The 19,124-nt window shown below is 41.2% G+C and overlaps 1 protein-coding gene across 2 annotated transcripts in view; it reads left to right on the top strand.

Moving 5' to 3' along the window:
- The first annotated feature begins 463 nt into the window (after nt 1-463).
- The window catches only part of pms1 (PMS1 homolog 1, mismatch repair system component), a 58,255-nt gene continuing 39,594 nt past the window's right edge, over nt 464-19,124 (top strand). Inside the window, exons 1-8 of one of the 2 annotated variants that reach the window (XM_071340361.1) lie at nt 464-549; nt 1,302-1,456; nt 5,172-5,354; nt 5,450-5,552; nt 5,673-5,836; nt 9,377-9,487; nt 17,890-18,012; nt 18,761-18,907. In XM_071340361.1, the coding sequence (XP_071196462.1) occupies nt 1,325-1,456; nt 5,172-5,354; nt 5,450-5,552; nt 5,673-5,836; nt 9,377-9,487; nt 17,890-18,012; nt 18,761-18,907 (963 nt within the window). In that variant the 5' untranslated portion in view covers nt 464-549; nt 1,302-1,324. Of the gene's footprint in view, nt 595-1,301; nt 1,457-5,171; nt 5,355-5,449; nt 5,553-5,672; nt 5,837-9,376; nt 9,488-17,889; nt 18,013-18,760; nt 18,908-19,124 lie in introns of both variants that reach the window. The other variant, XM_071340362.1, reaches the window with a different exon arrangement.

Here is a 19,124-nt window from a genome sequence, read left to right as displayed (position 1 = left end):
CAGTTTGCCAATTGCATGCTCCCTCAACTCGAGACATCAGTGGCATTGTGCTGTGATAAAACTGCACATTTTAAAGTGGTCTTTTATTGTCCCCAGCTCAAGGTGCACCTGTATAATGATCATGCTGTTCAATTAGCTTCTTCATAAGCCACACCTGTCAAGTGGATGGATTATCTTTGCAAAGGAGAAATTCTCATTAACAGGGATGTAACCAAATTTGTCCACCGAATTTGAGAGAAATACACTTTTTGTACGTATGGAACATTTCTGGGATTTTTTAATTCAGCTCATGAAACCAACACTTTACGTATTTTTGTTCAGTGTAGTATAAAATATATCGATAATTGTGCACATTTTCCATAATGTTCATCCTAACTATTATTTACTAAGTATACTGGACGGGACTCTTATTCTGAATGATTCCAAAAATTCGTGACCTGGAAATACTTAATTATTCTTGCCTGCTTTACACACTGAGCGACTTCACAGCGTCTAATTTTTTAGCACGTGTATTTGCGTTATTGTTATTGAACCAGACCGGACGCGGAGGTAGGAGACAGTTGTCTTTCAAATAAATAACTACACAGTCCACCAGTGAGTCACTATTGTGTTAAAATGTATTGTAAATGTATTAATCGTTTCGAGAGTTCATGGCTGTCAGGTAAGGTTAGTTAACTAGCTAATGTTATTCACTCAGCCAACCATGTGTATAATAATTAGCTGCAACTAAAACGAGAGTTTATATTGGACAAATTAATTTAAGTGCCCCTCCGTTCCGTTTAACATTTAGCAACAGAATCTGCGGAATGAATACACCCTTATCAGCCAACCAGTTAGCTAGCAATTGTGTTGTGAGTGACATCTCATTGCACTACAATCAAAGATTGTTATAACTAAACCAAGATAGACCACAGCCTGTCGTTACCAATTGAAATAGATGAGTCATAGTGGCAGAACAAGCAAGGAGGTGTGCAGAGCCAAGCGAGATCCTATTGGCCCGTTCTAGCATACACTGCATATTTCCGTTCGGGAACGCCTACTCGTGAAATGTGCGTGTGCAATAAGTCAATTCGACTTTACACTCCTAAACAATGTGATTTTTTAAAAAACGTTCATCGATGAAAACATTTGCAGGTTGTAGGCCAAAATCAATCTCGTTTCATCTTCTCCCACTGCCCGCCATATTTGGTAGTGGGTGGAAACGCCAAGCGGATGCTTCATATTTTATATTCCAGTGAAATATCTCTCATTGTTCTATGTGTGCTACAATGTCATATCAGTTTTTTTGCTCCGTATTGCAGGTGTCCATAAACAGTAACAAATCATGAAACAGCTGCCTGCAGACACCGTGAGGCTTCTGTCCAGCTGTCAGGTCATCACCTCTGTGGTAAACGTGGTGAAGGAGCTGCTGGAGAATTCCTTGGATGCTGGTGCCTTGAGTATTGACATTAAACTGGTAAAATATTATTTTAACCATTACTGTGGCCAGGGAAGCACATGAAAATCACTAATGGCATGTTGAAATTGTCACATTGTAAAGCACATATTTGACTTGTTTTCCCTGGTGAGAATTAGGCATACTTAAAGGGCAATTGCACCACTTATCAAATCCAATTTTCATTATCTCCAGCACAATAAGTGTCTTCATATGTGAAATGTTTTTCTACATGGGGTGGCAGGTAGCCTAGTGGTCCACAGTGTGCACAGTTCCTAAGCAGTTTTAATGAACTTTTATGACTAGAAGGAACTTTTTTAGTTTGGAACACAACCCAGCATCCCTGCCATCGCAAAATTTATGTTTACGCAATCCAAAAACAGTCCATTATAAATTGCAATCTATCATGATTTGAAAGCTTGTTCTATTGCCAACTTGACTAGCTAAGTTATAAAATACGATCTTATAGTGTTAGGCTTTCACAATGCAATTCAGAAAATAGATCGTCATTTTGGTGCACATAGAAAGGAGTTATGAGTTCATTCAGGTAGGTTTGCCGTGGTAAATTTAAAAAAAAAAAACAGGGTCATTCTGTTCAGAACAACCCAGGGTATGACACCATGTCATCTTGTAACTGTACATCAAACATAGTCTTCATAAAAGTTGACACTGTATATGACATGAGTTTGATGATTTGGAAATATGAAGTGCACATTTGGACTCATGGCTTGCTTTTATGACATCAAAGCAGTATTTATTATAATATTCAACGTCTCATCTGTCAAAATACACAGTCATCTTAATTTACAGCATTTCATTCTTGCAGACAACAAAAAATTTGCAAAAATTCCTAGGAGGGATGGGGGTAACTTCTTGTTGCTCGCAGTGTTCAAATTCAGAACGGCTGTCAGTCAACCATACAGCACTGTGAAGCGCAGAGCCAGAGCTCTGACGTCATGTATAGCATGTTACTGTACAGCCACTACGTTCCGATTTAGGAGGCTTATAATTGCCCAAATCTGCCATTTTCAAACCGTATACGAGAACGAGCGTTAAGGGTTACTCCTACCCTGCAGTTTTTTTAGTAACTTGTCTTTTTAACCACAGATCATAGAAACGTTTTCACATACAGTGCAATCGGAAAGTATTCAGACCCCTTGACTTTTTCCACATTTTGTTAAGTTACATCCTTATTCTAAAATGTATTAAATGTTTTTCCCCCCATCAATCTACACACAATACCTCGTAATGACAAAGCAAAAAACATTTTGGGGAAATTTGTGCAAATTTTTACAAAATGGAAATATAACATTTACATAAGTATTCAGACCCTTTACTAAGTACTTTCTTGAAGCACCTTAGGCTCGCTCCAGCCTCCAATCTTCTTGGGTGTGACACTACAAGCTTGGCACAAGCTCTGTAAAGCTGGATGAGGATCGTTGTTGCACAGCTACAGTACCAGTCAAAGTTTGGACACTACTCATTCAAGGGGTTTTCTTTATTTGTACTATTTTCTACATAGTAGAGTTTAGTGAAGACATCAAAACTATGAAATAACACATATGGAATCATTTAGTAAGCAAAAAAGTGTTAAACAAATCAAAATATATATTTCAGGTTCTTCACAGTAGCCACCCTTTGCCTTGATGACAGCTTTACACAGTCTTGGCATTCTCTCAACCAGCTTCATGAGGTAGTCACCTGGAATGCATTTCAATTAACAGGTGTGCCTTGTTAAAAGTTAATTTGTGGAATTTCTTTCCTTAATGCATTTGACCCAATCAGTTGTGTTGTGGAAGGTAGGGGTGGTATACAGAAGATAGCCCTATTTGGTAAAAGACCAAGTCCATATTGTGGCAAGAGCAGCTCAAATAAGCAAAGAGAAACAACGGCGCCCCGGAGCAGGTTTTCATCAAGGATCTCTCTGTACTTTGCTCTGTTCATCTTTGCCTCATCCTGACTAGTCTCCCAGTCCCTGTCGCTGAAAAACATCCCCAATGCATGATGCTGCCACCACCATGCTTCACTGTGGTGATGGGGCCAGGTTTCCTCCAGACATGACGCTTGGCATTCAGGCCAAAGAGTTCAATCTTGGTTTCAACAGACCAGCGAATCTTGTTTCTCATGTCTGAGAGTCTTTAGGTGCCTTTTGGCAAACTTCAAGCGGGCTCTCATGTGCCTTTTACTGAGGAGTGGCTTCTGTCTGGCCCTCTACCATAAAGGCATGATTGGTGGAGTGCTGCAGAGATGGTTATCCTTCTGTAAAGTTTTCTCATCTCCACAGAGGAACTCTATAGCTCTGTCAGAGTGACCATCTAGTTCTTGTTCACCTCCCTGCCAAGGCCCTTTTCCCCCTATTGCTCAGTTTGGCTTGGCGGCCAGCTCTAGGAAGAGTCTTGGTGGCTCCAAACTTCTTCCATTTAGGAGTGATGGAGGCTATTGGGTTTTTGGGGACCTTCAATGCTGCAGACATTTTTTTTGGTACCCTCCCCAAGATCTGTGCCTCGACACAATCCTGTCTCGGAGCTCTGTGGACAGTTCCTTTGACCTCATGGCTAGGTTTTTGCACTGACATTTACTGTCAACTGTGAGACTTTATTTAGACGTGTGTGTCTTTCCAAATCATGTCCAGTCAATTGAATTTACAACAGGTGGACAATCACTTTGTAGAAACAGCTCAAGGATGATCATTGGAAACAGGGTGCACCTGAGCTTAATTTTGAGTCTCATTGCAAAGGGTCTGAATACTTATGTAAATAATGTATTTCTGTTTTTTATTTTTAATACATTTGCAAAAATGTCTAAACCTGTTTTCACTTTGTCATTATGGGGTATTGAGTGTAGATTGCTGAGGAAAATAAAATATTTTATCCATTTTAGAATAAGGCTATAATGTAACAATGTGGGAAAAGTCAAGGGGTATGAGTACTTTCCGAAGGCACTGTATGTAGACAATGGTTTTGTGTTGGAGATAATGAAAATGAGGTTGAAAAGTGGCAGAATTGCCCTTTTTTTAAGGTATGATGTTTAACCTGTCATGATAAAATGAAAGTGTGTATTGCTAGCTACAGTCTCCAACTCCCAATTACTGTCTGAAATGGTTGTAGTGTACTCCTGGTCGTGTCATCTGAATTCCTAAGATATTTTCCCATTTCGAGTGGGCTCAGCTCACCTGCTCTCAGTGTGAGCTTGTTTTTCTTGGCATGGCGGAATACTTGAGTTCACTCTCATCAATGCAGTCTTTGCCCACTTCAAAGCCATTTCTTAATGAGCTGTCAGCAGTAATACTTTCTAGCAGCACAGCCAGCCTCTGAGGACATCGTGAAGCTTTTTGATTGGACTAATATTTCTAACTCTTCTCCTATATTGCCAAGAGGAAAGCAAATCCACTTATGGAGAGGAAAACATTTTCCTGGAACTGTGAACACCACATCATCAATATCAAAAGCCTCCAAGCATCTAGCACATACACCTGCCTGTATGGAAGGAAGCTATTGTTTTATTGAAGCACAATTGATCATTTTCTTGTACTTCCTCCTCTTGAATTGGAAACTAAGCTGCAGTGGACACTAAAATATTATCAGATCACCCCACAAAAGGTACTTTTAAGAACTTAGCTGTTAATAGGACACAAAACTAAATCTGCATTTGAGACTCTTTTGAAGGGACTACACTGAACTGACTTCAATTTCGTATGAACCGCATTCTCTGTTTTTTTGTTTATGTCATGTCTTAGGAGAATTATGGTTTTGATCGAATAGAAATCAGAGACAATGGCTCTGGCATCAAAGCTGCTGATACTGCTGTGATGGCTGTGCAACACTATACCTCTAAGATCTGCAGCCACGATGACCTGGAGCACCTGGCGACATATGGCTTCAGAGGAGAGGCCCTGGGCTCCATCTGCGCTGTGGCAGAGGTCAGATACATCTGTCTTTTAGACAATTCTGCTCCAAAAAGTCCAAAGTGGAACTAAGTTAGCTGTGATAGATTTGTCCCGTTGACTCCCACCAGGTAGCTGTCACGACAAAGACGTCAGAGGACGACGTCGGGACCCAATACACGCTTGACCTCACGGGAAGTGTTGTTTCCCAGAAGCCCTCTCACCTAGGGCAAGGTTTGGCTTTTTCCTTTTTACTGAAACAGACGATCCAGTCCGTCCGTTTCCAACAATATTTATTATGTATACTTGACAGAGAAATGTTATGGGTAGACATGAGCTTTGATGTCTTTTCAGGTACCACAGTCTGTGCGCTGAAGCTTTTTAAGAATCTCCCAGTGAGGAGGCAGTACTATGCCAACACGAAGAAGTGCAAGGAGGAGTTGAAGAAGGTGCAGGACCTGCTCATGGCCTATGCCATTTTAAAACCAGAGCTGAGACTCACCCTCATTCACAATAAGGTACAACTTCTTTCTCATTATTTATGAATCTTATACTTCTTACCACAAGGTGTCCTCATCTGTCTGTATATTCCATGAAACCAATCCCTGCATACCATCTCCAATAATCACTGTTTAGAGTGTTGTTAATGCTGTGTATGATTTGATACGTTAGTGGTGTCTTGATGGGACTTAAAATGGTAGATCATCTTATTTCAGGGATGTGTTTCTCTCCTTACAAACACAATTCGATACACATCTAGTTACATGGGCTCCGATACTATACAGGAACGATACTTTTAGTTTGAAATGATTGGATCTGTCTCAGCTGACTTCTGAGCTGTGTGTGTGTTTGTATGATGTAGTGTGTGAGCTGAGCCATAGGGCAGACTGAGCATCTACCACAATCAGATGAGGGGGGGGCAATTGATCTGAAATTCTCATCACCCAGTGATTAACTTGTCATATATAAGATACAATTGTTTTGAGCTAGTAATATGTCAATATTTATCTTTAGAAATGAGCAATGACATACATAGCCAATTAATATAACACAGCTTTGGATTTCACCCCTGTCACAAAAGCAAATGTTTTTGACCGTTTGGAACTTTATGGAGGAGAGCTGCTCTCTTCTCCCGTTCAGACCAGTGCAGCTCACCAAAAAATATTGCTGTCCTTGTTATGAAACAACAGTTTTACCCTGTTCATGTAATGACCGAAAACCCCCAATTAGCAATAACATGTTCAATCAGCAAGATGTGAGTTGTGTCCACCCCGGTAGCCCACACAGCTCTGCCGGTAAAAACACAATTTTCTACAGTGCATTTGGTAACAATGACCCAGCAAATTACATTGGTTGTCCCGCATTAAAGCCTATGATTTTAATATTGCGAAAGCCATTTTACATCTGAATGCTGAAGGTGCAGCACAGGTGTAGCCTACGAATATTAGAACAGGGATAGGGTAGGCCTAGCTACCTCACAGCTGCTCACGCCAATGAGTCTCCCGCACTGTGTGCACGTCTGACTTGTAGATCAGTGTCATACGCAGGTACAGTGTCTTAAGAAACTATTCATACCGCTTGACTTATTCCATATTTTGTTGTTACAGCCAGAATTCAAAATGGATTACATTTAGTTTTTTCTCACCCATCTACATACAATACCCCATAATGACAAAGTAAAAACAAGTTTCTTGACATTTGTGCAAATTTATTGAAAATGGAAAACAGAAATGTAACTGACACTGAATGAAAATATAAATGCAGCATTCAACAATTTCAAAGATTTTACTGAGTTACAGTTCATATAAGGAATCAGTCAATTGAAATAAGGTCATTAGACCATAATCTATGGATTTCACATGACTGGGAAGATAGATATGCATGTGTTGGTCACAGATGCCTTTTAAAAGGTAGGGGTGTAGATCAGAAAAACCGTTTGCATCTGGTGTGTCGTGCTGCATTGGTCACATCTCCTTTGCATAGAGTTGATCAGGCTGTTGATTGTGGCCTGATTGCCGCCTCCAACGTCATTTTAGAGAATTTGACAGTACGTCTAACCGGCATCCCAACCGCAGACCACGTGTAACCAGGATCTCCACATCCGGCTTCTTCACCTGCGGGACCGTCTGAGACCAGTCACCCGGACAGCTGATGAAACTGGGTTTGCACAGCAGAATATTTTTTGCAGAAACCGTCTCCGGGAAGCTCATCTGTGTGCTCATTGTCCTCACCAGGGTCTTGACTGCAGACCGTGTGTATGGTGTCGTGGGCAAGCGGTTTGCTGATGTCAACATTGTGAACAGTGCCCCATGGTGGCGTTGGGGCTATGGTATGGGCAGGCATAAGCTACGGACAACAAAAACAATTGCATTTTATTGATGGCAATTTAAATGCGCAGAGATACCGTGACGAGATCCTGAGGCCCACTGTTGTGCCATTCATCCGTCGCCACCACCTCCTGTTTCAGCATGATAATGCATGGCCCCATGTCACAAGGATCTGTACACAATTCCTGGAAGCTGAAAATGGCCCAGTTCTTCCATGGCCTATATACTCTCCAGGTGTGACCCAATGAGCATGTTTGGGATGCTCTGGATCAACATGTAAGACCAGTTCCCACCAATGTCCAGCAACTTCACACAGCCATTGAAGAGGAGTGGGACAACATTCCACAGGCCACAATCAACAGCCTGGTGCTGGTCCAATTTGTAAGTCGCACTGGATAAGAGCGTCTGCTAAATGACTTAAATGTAAATGGTGCACTTTATGCAAAGGATATGTCTCGCTGCATGTGGCAAATGGTGGTCACACCAGATACTGACTGGTTTTCTGATCCACGCCTCTACTTTTTTTAAGGTATCTGTGATCAACAGATGCATATCTGTATGTAAAATCCATAAATTAGGGCCTAATGAACGTATTTCAATTGACTGATTTCCTTTATATGAACTGTAACTCAATAAAATCTTTGAAATTGTTGCATGTTTAGTTTTTTAAATATATATTTTTCAGTGTGTGTGTATATTTATATTCCAGACTCTGACATTGCTCAGTCTTTTGGGGTTTGTGTGTGTTTTGTTAGGTATTACTGCACTGTTGGAGCTAGATACACTATTTGCAGATGCTCAGTGAAATGCTTTTGTATGCCGCCAATACAATTTGATTTGAGATTCAGTTTGTCAGTGTCCACTTGGAATAAAATATTAGGGTAGGGAGTCAGAGGAGTTACTCGACCGCCGTTTACTTTTCATTGAAATCACTCGGAGATCATCAAGGGAGGAGCGTGCCCCCATTTCATGGCATTAGCACTTGGGAGACATATCCCGTATCCCGAACTTTGCACTTCAGCCTGTGTTGGGTTTCATGGCTTCTCCAAGTGCTTTTTACGGGAGTGATCCGTTTACAGTCACTAAATTGCATATTTCATTGCATAGACGTGTGCTGCTGCGGGCAGCATGCTTACAGAAATCAACACCCTGGAGATGTACTCGCTGGTGGACACCAATGACAGGGCCACCCGTGGGTGTGAATGTGTTCGCTTTTTCTCCTGGACTACTTTCCTCTCATACATCTGACACGAAGGAAAATCTGAGGAATCCATGCCTCGGTGGAGGTTGCACAGTGATGAGGAAGATTGTGTAACCTTGTGGCCACTGTGGTCAACTTTCATTATGCAGTGCACATTGATCCATTGGGTTGAATAATATGCTCAGACAACATGCTGATTTGAGAATGTGAACTAGTGTCTGTTTTACAAGCTCCAAGGTGCTAGCACAGACTCGCTGATTCAGTAGAACTGCTCTCACAGTATGTGACCTGACAAATGCACCAGTGTTCACTAACTTGTTCTCGAGCCTTCCCCAAACCCCCTGGTCTGGTTCAGGTCTAGAACAGTTGACACAGTAAACCTCTCTCTTTGCTCCTCTTGTGCCGCCACACAGGTAAGGGAAGTGCTACAGGATTTGATTGGTGGTCAGCGTCTACTGTCTTGATTTCGAGATCTGGCAGGTGGTCTTTTTTTAGCCAGACTGAAAATAAGCTGCTGCGTGTTGTTGCAGGTGGTGGTGTGGCAGAAGGCCAAGGTGTCCGATCACAGGATGGCTCTCATGGCTACACTGGGGCCCAACGCTGTGGCCCACCTGCTCCCCGTCCACCATCAACAACCAGAGGTCAGTCAAACACTCACACCAGCATCACTCTGTCATGGGACTGATCCAACCAAACCTGTAATCATAGATAAAACGCTTCTGTCGTACTGCAATAATGCAATTTAACTATGCTAAATAAGTAAAAAACAGAAATTGGATATGAGTTTTACAACACTGCTTAGGACCAATGTAGTTGGCCTTACCCCAGAAACCCCCCATCTGTTTTGATTGAACCCTCTTTCGAGTGGCTATTATAATGTAGTCTCATGCACCACATGGAATTGTATCAAGCAAGGCTACACATTAGCCACAGTCAAGGGCTTAAATGTTATACCTCAGTCCTGAAATATGTGAGCAGGTGGCTGTTCTTGGAGGTGTCCACACAGAGCTTGACTTAAACATTGCTGGTTTTGCAGTACTGTCCCCTCCTGCAGTGCTCAATGGCACCAATTACTATTTTATTGACTTCTGTATCTCCCAAAAGTACACATCAGTCACTTTAAAAAACATTTGTATATTTTTTTTTTACAATAAGTGCCCTGCCTTCAAAATAGAAAAAGAGGACATGTAAAGAGCACCATTTGACTCGAATGACGTGTGATGCAAGTGGAAGGGGCAATCATGAAACGATACACCATAACTGTCTTTACAAGAAAAAGCCATTCGAACCCTTGTGACAAATGTGGCACTGAACTCAATTAGAAGAGATTGTGTGACCCGTAGTGCACGTGGCCCAGTGTCATAGAGAGACATGGCATGGCTGCGTTGGCACCCAGCCACTCGTCCTCCCACTGCCAACACCAGGTTTCCCAGAGACCCTCTTTCCATATCCTGGGTTCCACAGTGCATGGACCTTGCGCTGGATGGTGGTGGTTCAGCTGCAGAACGGACAGGTCCACTGTGTGTGTGACTGACTGCAAGTGAGAAACCCAAGAGAAATACTAGACAGCAAGCTTGGTAAATGACTGCACCAAGAACTCCTGATTTCAAGCCAGTATATGATGTTGGTTGGTTGTTCGGCAGCTACGTCTATGCCCTTTTCTCCTTGTGTGAGATTTGCTTTGTTGCTGGTAATTGAGTTGGCTATGGAGCGTTAAGTTTCTGCTTGGTCATGCTAGGTGTTGTGTGGCTGCTACCTGCCGTGCATCTCTCGGCTAATGTGGCCCGACAGATACGGAGCACAAGTTCCTTTTCCTTGTTTGCTTTGTTGTTATTTTTCAGCAGGACTCTGGGTCCTAGTTATGAGAAGGACCGTTGGCCTTTGTCCACCCGGTAGCAATGAAAGAACACTTATTGGCTCCCCCTTCATTTGCCGAAGCTTAGCGATCACGGAATCCAGTTCAAAGATTCCACACGCAATTCTGGAAAGTTGATGTAGGGGCCATGCCTTTTGTGGAACAAAATGTGACGCTCATTTTGGCAACGTGACAACACACAACCATGCCCTTTGGTGCAAAGGTACCATTGGTGCTCCCATAACTTATTAGATAATGAGCAGAACAAGAGGAAACCACATGTACACTACAGTTCAAAAGTTTGGGTTCACTTAGAAATGTCCTTGTTTTTGAAAGAACTTTTTTTGTCCATTAAAATAACATAAAATTGATCAGAAATACAGTGTAGACATTGTTAATGTTGTAAATGACTACGGTATTGTAGCTGGAAACGACAGATTTGATTTTTTAATGGAATATCTACATAGGCGCACAGAGGCCCATTATCAGCAACCATCACTCCTGTGTTCCAATGGCATTTTGTGTTAGCTAATCCAAGTTTAGCATTTTAAAAGGCTAATTGATCATTAGAAAACCCTTTTGCAATTATGTTAGCACAGCTGAAAACTGTTGTGCTGATTTTTAAAGAAGCAATAACACTGGCCTTCTTCAGACTAGTTGAGTATCTGGAGCATCAGCATTTGTGGGTTCGATTACAGGCTCAAAATGGCCAGAAACAAATAACTTTCTTCTGAAACTCGTCAATCTATTCTTGTTCTGGGATGCTGGCCTTCTAGGCAGAGTTGCAAAGAAAAAGCCATATCTCAGACTGGCCAATAAAAATAAAAGATTAAGATGGGCAAAAGAACAGACACTGGACAGAGGAACTCTGCCTAGAAAGCCAGCATGCTGAAGTCGCCTTTTCACTGTTGACGTTGAGACTGGTGTTTTGTGGGTACTATTTAATGAAGCTGCCAGTTGAGGACTTGTGAGGCGTCTGTTTCTCAAACTAGACACTAATGTACTTGTCCTCTTGCTCAGTTATGCTCCGGGGCCTCCCACTCCTCTTTCTGTTCTGGTTAGAGACAGTTTGCTCTGTTCTGTGAAGGGAGTAGTACACAGCGTTGTATGAGATCTTCAGTTTCTTGGCAATTTCTCACATGGAATAGCCTTCATTTCTCAGAACAAGAATAGACTGACGAGTTTCAGAAGAAAGTTATTTGTTTCTGGCCATTTTGAGCCTGTAATTGAACCCACAAATGCTGATGCCCCAGATACTCAACTAGTCTAAAGAAGGCCAGTTTTATTGCTTCTTTTAATCAGGGCATTTTTCAGCTGTGCTAACATAATTACAAAAGGGTTTTCTAATGATCAATTTTTGTTTTTACAATGCTAAATGTGGATTAGCTAACACAACGTGCCATTGGAACACGGGAGTGATGGTTGCTGATAATGGGCCTATGTATATATTCCATTAATAATCCGCCGTTTCCAGCTACAATAGTCATTTACAACATTAACAATGTCTACACTGTATTTCTGATCAATTTGATGTTATTTTAATGGACAGTAAGTGCTTTTCCTTCAAAAACAAGGACATTTCTAAGTGACCCCAAACTTGTGAAAGGTAGTGTACGTGCAAATCCTCAAACAGCGTTGCATCGATGAACTGGCTTTTCATTTACTATGTGTTAAGTTATGAGAAGTTTTGCGTTGCTCATTTAAAATGATCAGTGTGCCAATCTAAAACCAAAACAATGTGTCCCTGGAACTACATCTTCCATGTGTGAGGATAGTGTGTTCTTTTGTTTTGTGGTACCGCATTACATATAGCCCAGCTACATCGATAGCTTTGCAATAACATTAGCCTTAGGTCTGGCTCATGAAACTCATTATCCAGATAAGGAAATGTTTTTGTCTACCAATTTTGTTTTTTTCTCTCAACATTCTTAGAATGTCCTATAGACCCACCCTTTTAATTTATGCGGTGCGAGGTCTGCTTGAGTAATCAGTCATTAGCCAGGGAGAGATGATCACTCATCGGGTAGGACACCAAGCCAAGATGTGTTCCAGTTCCGCGCTCATGGGTGTGACACGTGAAGATGTGTGCAGACAGACTGGGGAACACAGCCAGGCCTGCTGCTCAGGTCACCTGAGAAAAGTTTGACTCAATCTTAGGACCCTGGCCTGTGTCAATCCTAGGACCTCTGTTTTTCAGATTTAGGTAGGTTGTCTTGCAGATTTCATATCTCAGACAGGTCTCACTTGGTTTGTTTAGTTATTTTCCTTTAACTTTGGTGCCTACTAATATAAGTATTTCATCATCTTTGGCAAGACATTTTTTGACATTTTGTATAAAAATATACTCGCGGTCACTCCTTGATTGAGTGGACGCATCAAGAGTTTTTTTTTCAGGAGGCTTAGCTGCAAGTGTGTCAACGAGTATCTGCGGGGAACCTGGGTCAGTTTTGTTTCTGTACTGCTTTTGTAATTACAAGAGCGGGGTCCTGTGGCAGTGAACACTGCTGCCAATGAGGCCCAGATTACCTCTACACGACTCAGCCTCGAATAATCAAGCTCATTTATGGCCAGGTAGTCAGTGGGCAGGATCACCTGCATCACAGTAATTGACAAATATTTTAATGGGAAAGTATATGTAATATACATGGCTGTTGTCAAGGTTTCAATGCCAGTAATTAGAGTTAGTTTAAACTCCAATTATATGGCCCTAATGCTTGTCAACTGCGGAGCTTGTTATTTTAGAATTGTTTGCCTGAGTTATGCAGTACACAGTGGATAATTTGAGTAATTTGGAGCTGGTTCTCTTTTCACCAACACTTTTGTCTATCACATGCCGCCAACAGAAATTGTTTCCTAGAATTAAGAATCTTGGAAACAGCAGTTTGATGTCATTGGTTGTCCAAACAGTTTTCAAGTGTGAACACGTGTGATGTTTCTGTTGAAAAAAAACATGTGAATCCTTAAAGGGATATTTTACCCAAATTACATAAGGACTTTGGTTTCCTTACCCTGTAAGCAGTCTATGGACCAGGTATGGCAGCAATCCATGCTTTTGTTTAGTTTCCCTTAGCACTGTTTCCGCTTTCTAATGTTTTAGCATTTGTGGCAAAAATCCCATTCAAGTCATGGGACCGATATGGGCATTTTTCAAGCATTATGTCCAAATCATCCGAAATTATCTAAAATTGATTGTGAAGCTCAACAAAGGCACTTAGATGATTTGAACATGTGAGAAAATGTTAATATCAGTCCCATGACTTGAATGGGATTTGTGCCACAAATGCCAAAAAGTTAGCATATGGAAACCGTGCCAGGGGAACTAAACCAAAGTATGGATTGCTGTCATGCCTTGTTCATAGACAAAGGAAACCAATATGTAATTTGGCTGAACTATCCCTTTAAAGATGTGAAATCGTTAAGGATCCGGCATGAATCGTTTTGATAGTGTACTTTTTGAAATCTCAAAGTCCCTGAGACTAGATTGTTCAAAGACTTGGTTTGAAGTTATTTTTAAGATTTTGGCGAGAGATGTATAACATTCTAATGTTGGGTAACTGATTTTTGGTTCGAAAACACTAATGTAAGCTGTATTTGTTTTTGCCCTAGCACTACACTGCTGATTCAAGTAATCAACAAGCTTTGATTATTTGAATCGGCTGTGTAGTGCTAGGGCAAAAACCAAAACGTGCTGGGAAGTGCTGGCCTAGGTAAACAAAAAAAGCATAGACTACTGTCTCTCCTTGTCCATAGAAGGAAACAAATAAGTATGTTTTTAATTTGGGTGAACTGTACCTTTTTTTTATTTTACCTTATTTTTACATGGTATTTAAATTACAGATGCATTGTAAGTACAGTATCGGTACATATTGTTACAAATTTTACAAAAAGCATGTTTGTTACATAGCTGCTGTAGTTAATGCGTACATCACATCATGAGGATGATGATGATAGAAAAACAAATTAAATGAGTACTACTAACAGATTTAAATTACTTTTGCCCAAGGGATCCATGGAATATGTTTAAACTGTGTAATACAATGTACTATTACTCATCTACAATTTATGTTCATATCACTGGCCAACATGGGCCTGGGAGGCTCAGAGATATTGGTATCCACAGTACTCCACCAATTATATATTTTTCAACTCAGTACTATAAATGCACTGTAATATAACCTTTAAAACAGCAATCTTTTCTGCCTCATGGCAAAATGTGTAGAATTGCAGGATATTAACTTGAAAAATGCAACATTTTCTTTGCGATGCTGAGGCTAGCATTTGTAAGTGTTATTAACCCAGGGGGCGAGACTTGGTTCGTCCAACCGTGCACTGCAGACGTTATAGTAAAACTCCTCTTTGAGCTGGGCGATATATTGAGTTAATTAGATTGTATTAAAACAAATTTGAATGAATGTTCCAAATGCCTGTATCGCAAGAATCTAGTAATTTTTTTTCTACTTCTGTTTGTGAGTGTTTGTCTTTTTGGTCTCGTCTCCTTCATTCCTTCTGTACTGTGCATGTTCCCACACGCACACAGACACCAAGCCCCTCCCCCACAATAACAATGCAAAGAAATATAACTTATTTCTCTCTGAATACAAGCAGTTTCAACTTGCTATTTGCATTTGAGGTTTGGTTCAACGTAATCAGTCATATGGACCCTCACCCTCCATTTGGAAAATCCAACCATAATTCTATCCTGATTACTGCCTACAAGCAAAAACTAAAGCAGGAAGTACCAGTGACTCGCTTAGTACGGAAGTGGTCAGATGACGCGGATGCTACACTACAGGACTGTTTTGCTAGCACAGACTGGAATATGTTCCAGGATTCATCCAATGGCATTGAGGAGTATACCACCTCAGTCTCCGGCTTCATCAATAAGTGCATCGACGATGTTGTCCCCACAGTGACCGTACATACATTTCCCAACCAGAAGCCATGGATTACAGGCAATATCCGCACTGAGCTAAAGGCTAGAGCTGCCGCTTTCAAGGAGCAGGACACTAATCCGGACGCTTATAAGAACTCCCACTATGCCTTCGGATGAACCATCATACAGGCAAAGCGTCAATAAAAGACTAAGATTGAATCCTGCTACACCGGCTCTGATGCTCGTCGGATGTGGCAGGGCTTGAAAAATATTACCGACTACAAAGAGAAACCCAGCCGCGAGCTGCCCAATGACGCGAGCCTACCAGACGAGCTAAATGCCATTTATGCTCGCTTCGAGGCAAGCAACACTGAAGCATGCATGAGAGCACCAGCTGTTCCGGACGACTGTGTGATCACGCTCTTTGTAGCCGATGTGAGCAAGACATTTAAACAGTTCAACATTCACAAAGCCGTGGGGCCAGATGGATTACCAGGACGTGTACTCAAAGCATGCGAGGACCAACTGGCAAGTGTCTTCACTGATATTTTCAACCTCTTCCTGACCGAGTCTGTAATACCTGCATGTTTCAAACAGACCACCATAGTCCCTGTGCCCAAGAAAGCGAAGGTAACCTGCCTAAATGATTATCGCCCCGTAGCACTCACGTCGGTAGCCACAAAGTGCTTTGAAAGGTTGGTCATGGCTCACATCAACACTATCGTGCCGGAAAACCTAGACCACTCCAATTCGCATACCGCCCCAACAGATCCACAGATGACGCAATCACACTCCACACTTCCCTTTCCCACCTGGACAAAAGGAACACATATTTGAGAATGCTCTTCATTGACTACAGCTCAGCGTTCAACACCATAGTGCCCACAAAGCTCATCACTAAGCTAAGGACCCTGGGACTAAAAACATCCCTCTGCAACTGGATTCTGGAATTTCTGACGGGCTGCCCCAAGGTGGTAAGGGTAGGCAACAACACATCTGCCACACTGATCCTCAACACTGGGACCCCTCAGGGGTGCGTGCTTCGTCTCCTCCTGTACTCCCTATTCACCCACGACTGCATGGCCAAGTATGACTCCAACACCATCATTAAGTTTGCTGACGACATAAGTGGTAGGCCTGATCACCGACAACAATGAGACAGCCTATAGGGAGGAGGTTCGAGATCTGGCAGTGTGGTGCCAGGACAATAACCTCTCCCTCAACATGAGCAAGACAAAGGAGATGATCATGGGCTACAGGAAAAGCCCATAAAATTGTCAGACTCCAGTCTGTGTTACTTTTTCTTTTACTATGTTTACTTAAGAAAATATTTACTAAATACATTAAACTCTTTCTTGAACTGCATTGTAGGTTGAGGGCTTGTAAGTAAGCATTTCACGGTAAGATCTACACCTGTTGTATTCGGAGTATGTGACAAATAAAATTATTATTTGTAAGGTCCCTCAGGTGACCCAGGAATTTCAAATACAGATTCAACCACAAAGACCAGGGAGGTTTTTCAATGCCTTGCAAAGAAGGGCACCTATTGGTAGATGGGTAAAAAAATAAAATAAAGCAGACATCGAATATCCATTTGAGCATAGTGATGTTATGAATTACTCTTTGGATGGTGTATCAATATACCCAGTAACTACTCAGTTGCCGGAGCCGAAGGAAACCGCTCAGGGATGAGGCCAATGGTGACTTTAAAACAGCTGTAATCGCTGCCAAAGGTGCTTCTACAAAGTATTGACTCGGGTGTGAATACCTTATAGAATGTAAATGAGATATTTCTGTATTTTATTTTCAATACATGTGAAAACATTTGTAAAATAAGTTTTCACTTTGTCATTATGGGGTATTTTGTGTAGATGGGTGAGAAACAAAATGAATTTAATCAATTTTGAATTCAGGCTGTAATGCAACAAAATGTGGATTGAGTCAAGTGCTATGAATTCTTTCTGAGGGCATTGTAATTGTGCGACAAAGCTTATTTAGAGAGGTTTTAAAAATCGATGTGAATCACCCATAAGTAGGAAAAAATCTAGATATTATTTTTAGGCCATATCGCCGAGCCCTAACTCCCTGTAATACATTTTTATCGCACGAGAGTTGTTCTGATTATGAGGGGGGTCCCTGATGAATTTGCTATCACAAAAGGGAACCGCTGTATTACATTCTACCTGCCTGTGTAATATGCATGTTAATAGGCAGGGCCACTTGGTATGAAGTGAGATCAAAATATAACTGTAAAAAATGTTTTGCACTGATAAATTATTCCCCAGTTATTATGTTGATTTTATTTATTTTAACAGATCGTAATTGATGGATTCTTTCCCAGACCTGGTATGGATTGCTCTTTAGCAAGCTCCAGTAACCCCGACAAAACATTTATCTTTGTGAATGATCGACCTGTCCACCAGAAGGATATCCTGAAGGTAAAAACATTTTTTGTGTTAATGAAATGTACATATGTTTGTTTTTGTTTGGCTGACGGTTTTCTTTACCTAAACCAATGGGATCGAGGTGTTCTATAAACAAGAGCTTTTGAAGTTGCTTGGACAAAAATATTTGATGTCTTACTGTAATTGAACAGTGCGTATTCACTAGACCTGGGAGGATAAACCAAACATCATTGATCATACCGATCACTTATCGGTGGCATTTTGCTGATTTTAGTTCATGATGTTAAGTAGCCTATACTAGAGAAATGTGAAGTTTGAAAATAAATAATTGTTGTAATATGGGTGATTGTTAATGGGACAATTGGTGGCTACAACCAGCAAACTATTACTAGTAGTTTCAAGGATAATATATATATTTTTAAACAGTGGTTCATATTAGTGTTATAAACCTATCGTTATATTTATCTTTATCACATCAATTCAGGCACTAGAAGCACACCCAGTAGTATTTTTATTTAACCGAAGATTTAAAAAAATTAAAATAAATACAAAGTCGCTCCAGCTGAAGACAATGCGTACAGAATAAAACCCAAAAGCTTATTTCCATTACGGTCCTCTAAATTATCACTTTGTCATCGTATAGGCCTGTCTATTATCCCCAATGTAGCTCTCTGTCATTGATACTGTCACTTTGACAGTGTTGTAGCGTTTACATAACAAAGTGAAGCATTGCTCATAGTATCATTGCAGTTCATATACCTTCTCTCTGCTTGACCATCAGGTGGTCCGGCAGCACTTCCTGGCTCAGTACCCGGCAGACTCTGCCCTCAATCGTTATCCCACTATGATGCTCAATATCACTGTTCCCGCATCCACTGTAGACGTCAACCTGACACCCGACAAGACCCAGATTCTGTTCCAGAACAAGGTGCCGTTTTCTATTCTTTTATCCATTTCCTTGCAGACAGGTTGAAGGATTAGAGAACTAAGGGGAAACCGAATATGATGGGGGGGTAGCTGCAGAACCAGTTACCAGTCAATTTAGACATTTCGGCTTTCAGACTGATTCAACTGCAAATGTGCAATGCAAGCAAATTCCATTTAGCAAATTCACGATTTCCTTACGTGTAACCTACGGTACAGCA

The sequence above is a fragment of the Salvelinus alpinus genome, chromosome 14 (genome assembly GCF_045679555.1).
Source record: "Salvelinus alpinus chromosome 14, SLU_Salpinus.1, whole genome shotgun sequence".
NCBI lineage: Eukaryota > Metazoa > Chordata > Actinopteri > Salmoniformes > Salmonidae > Salvelinus > Salvelinus alpinus.
The sequence above is the reverse complement of the archived record's forward strand: the minus strand, read 5'-3'. Positions and strand labels throughout refer to the sequence as shown.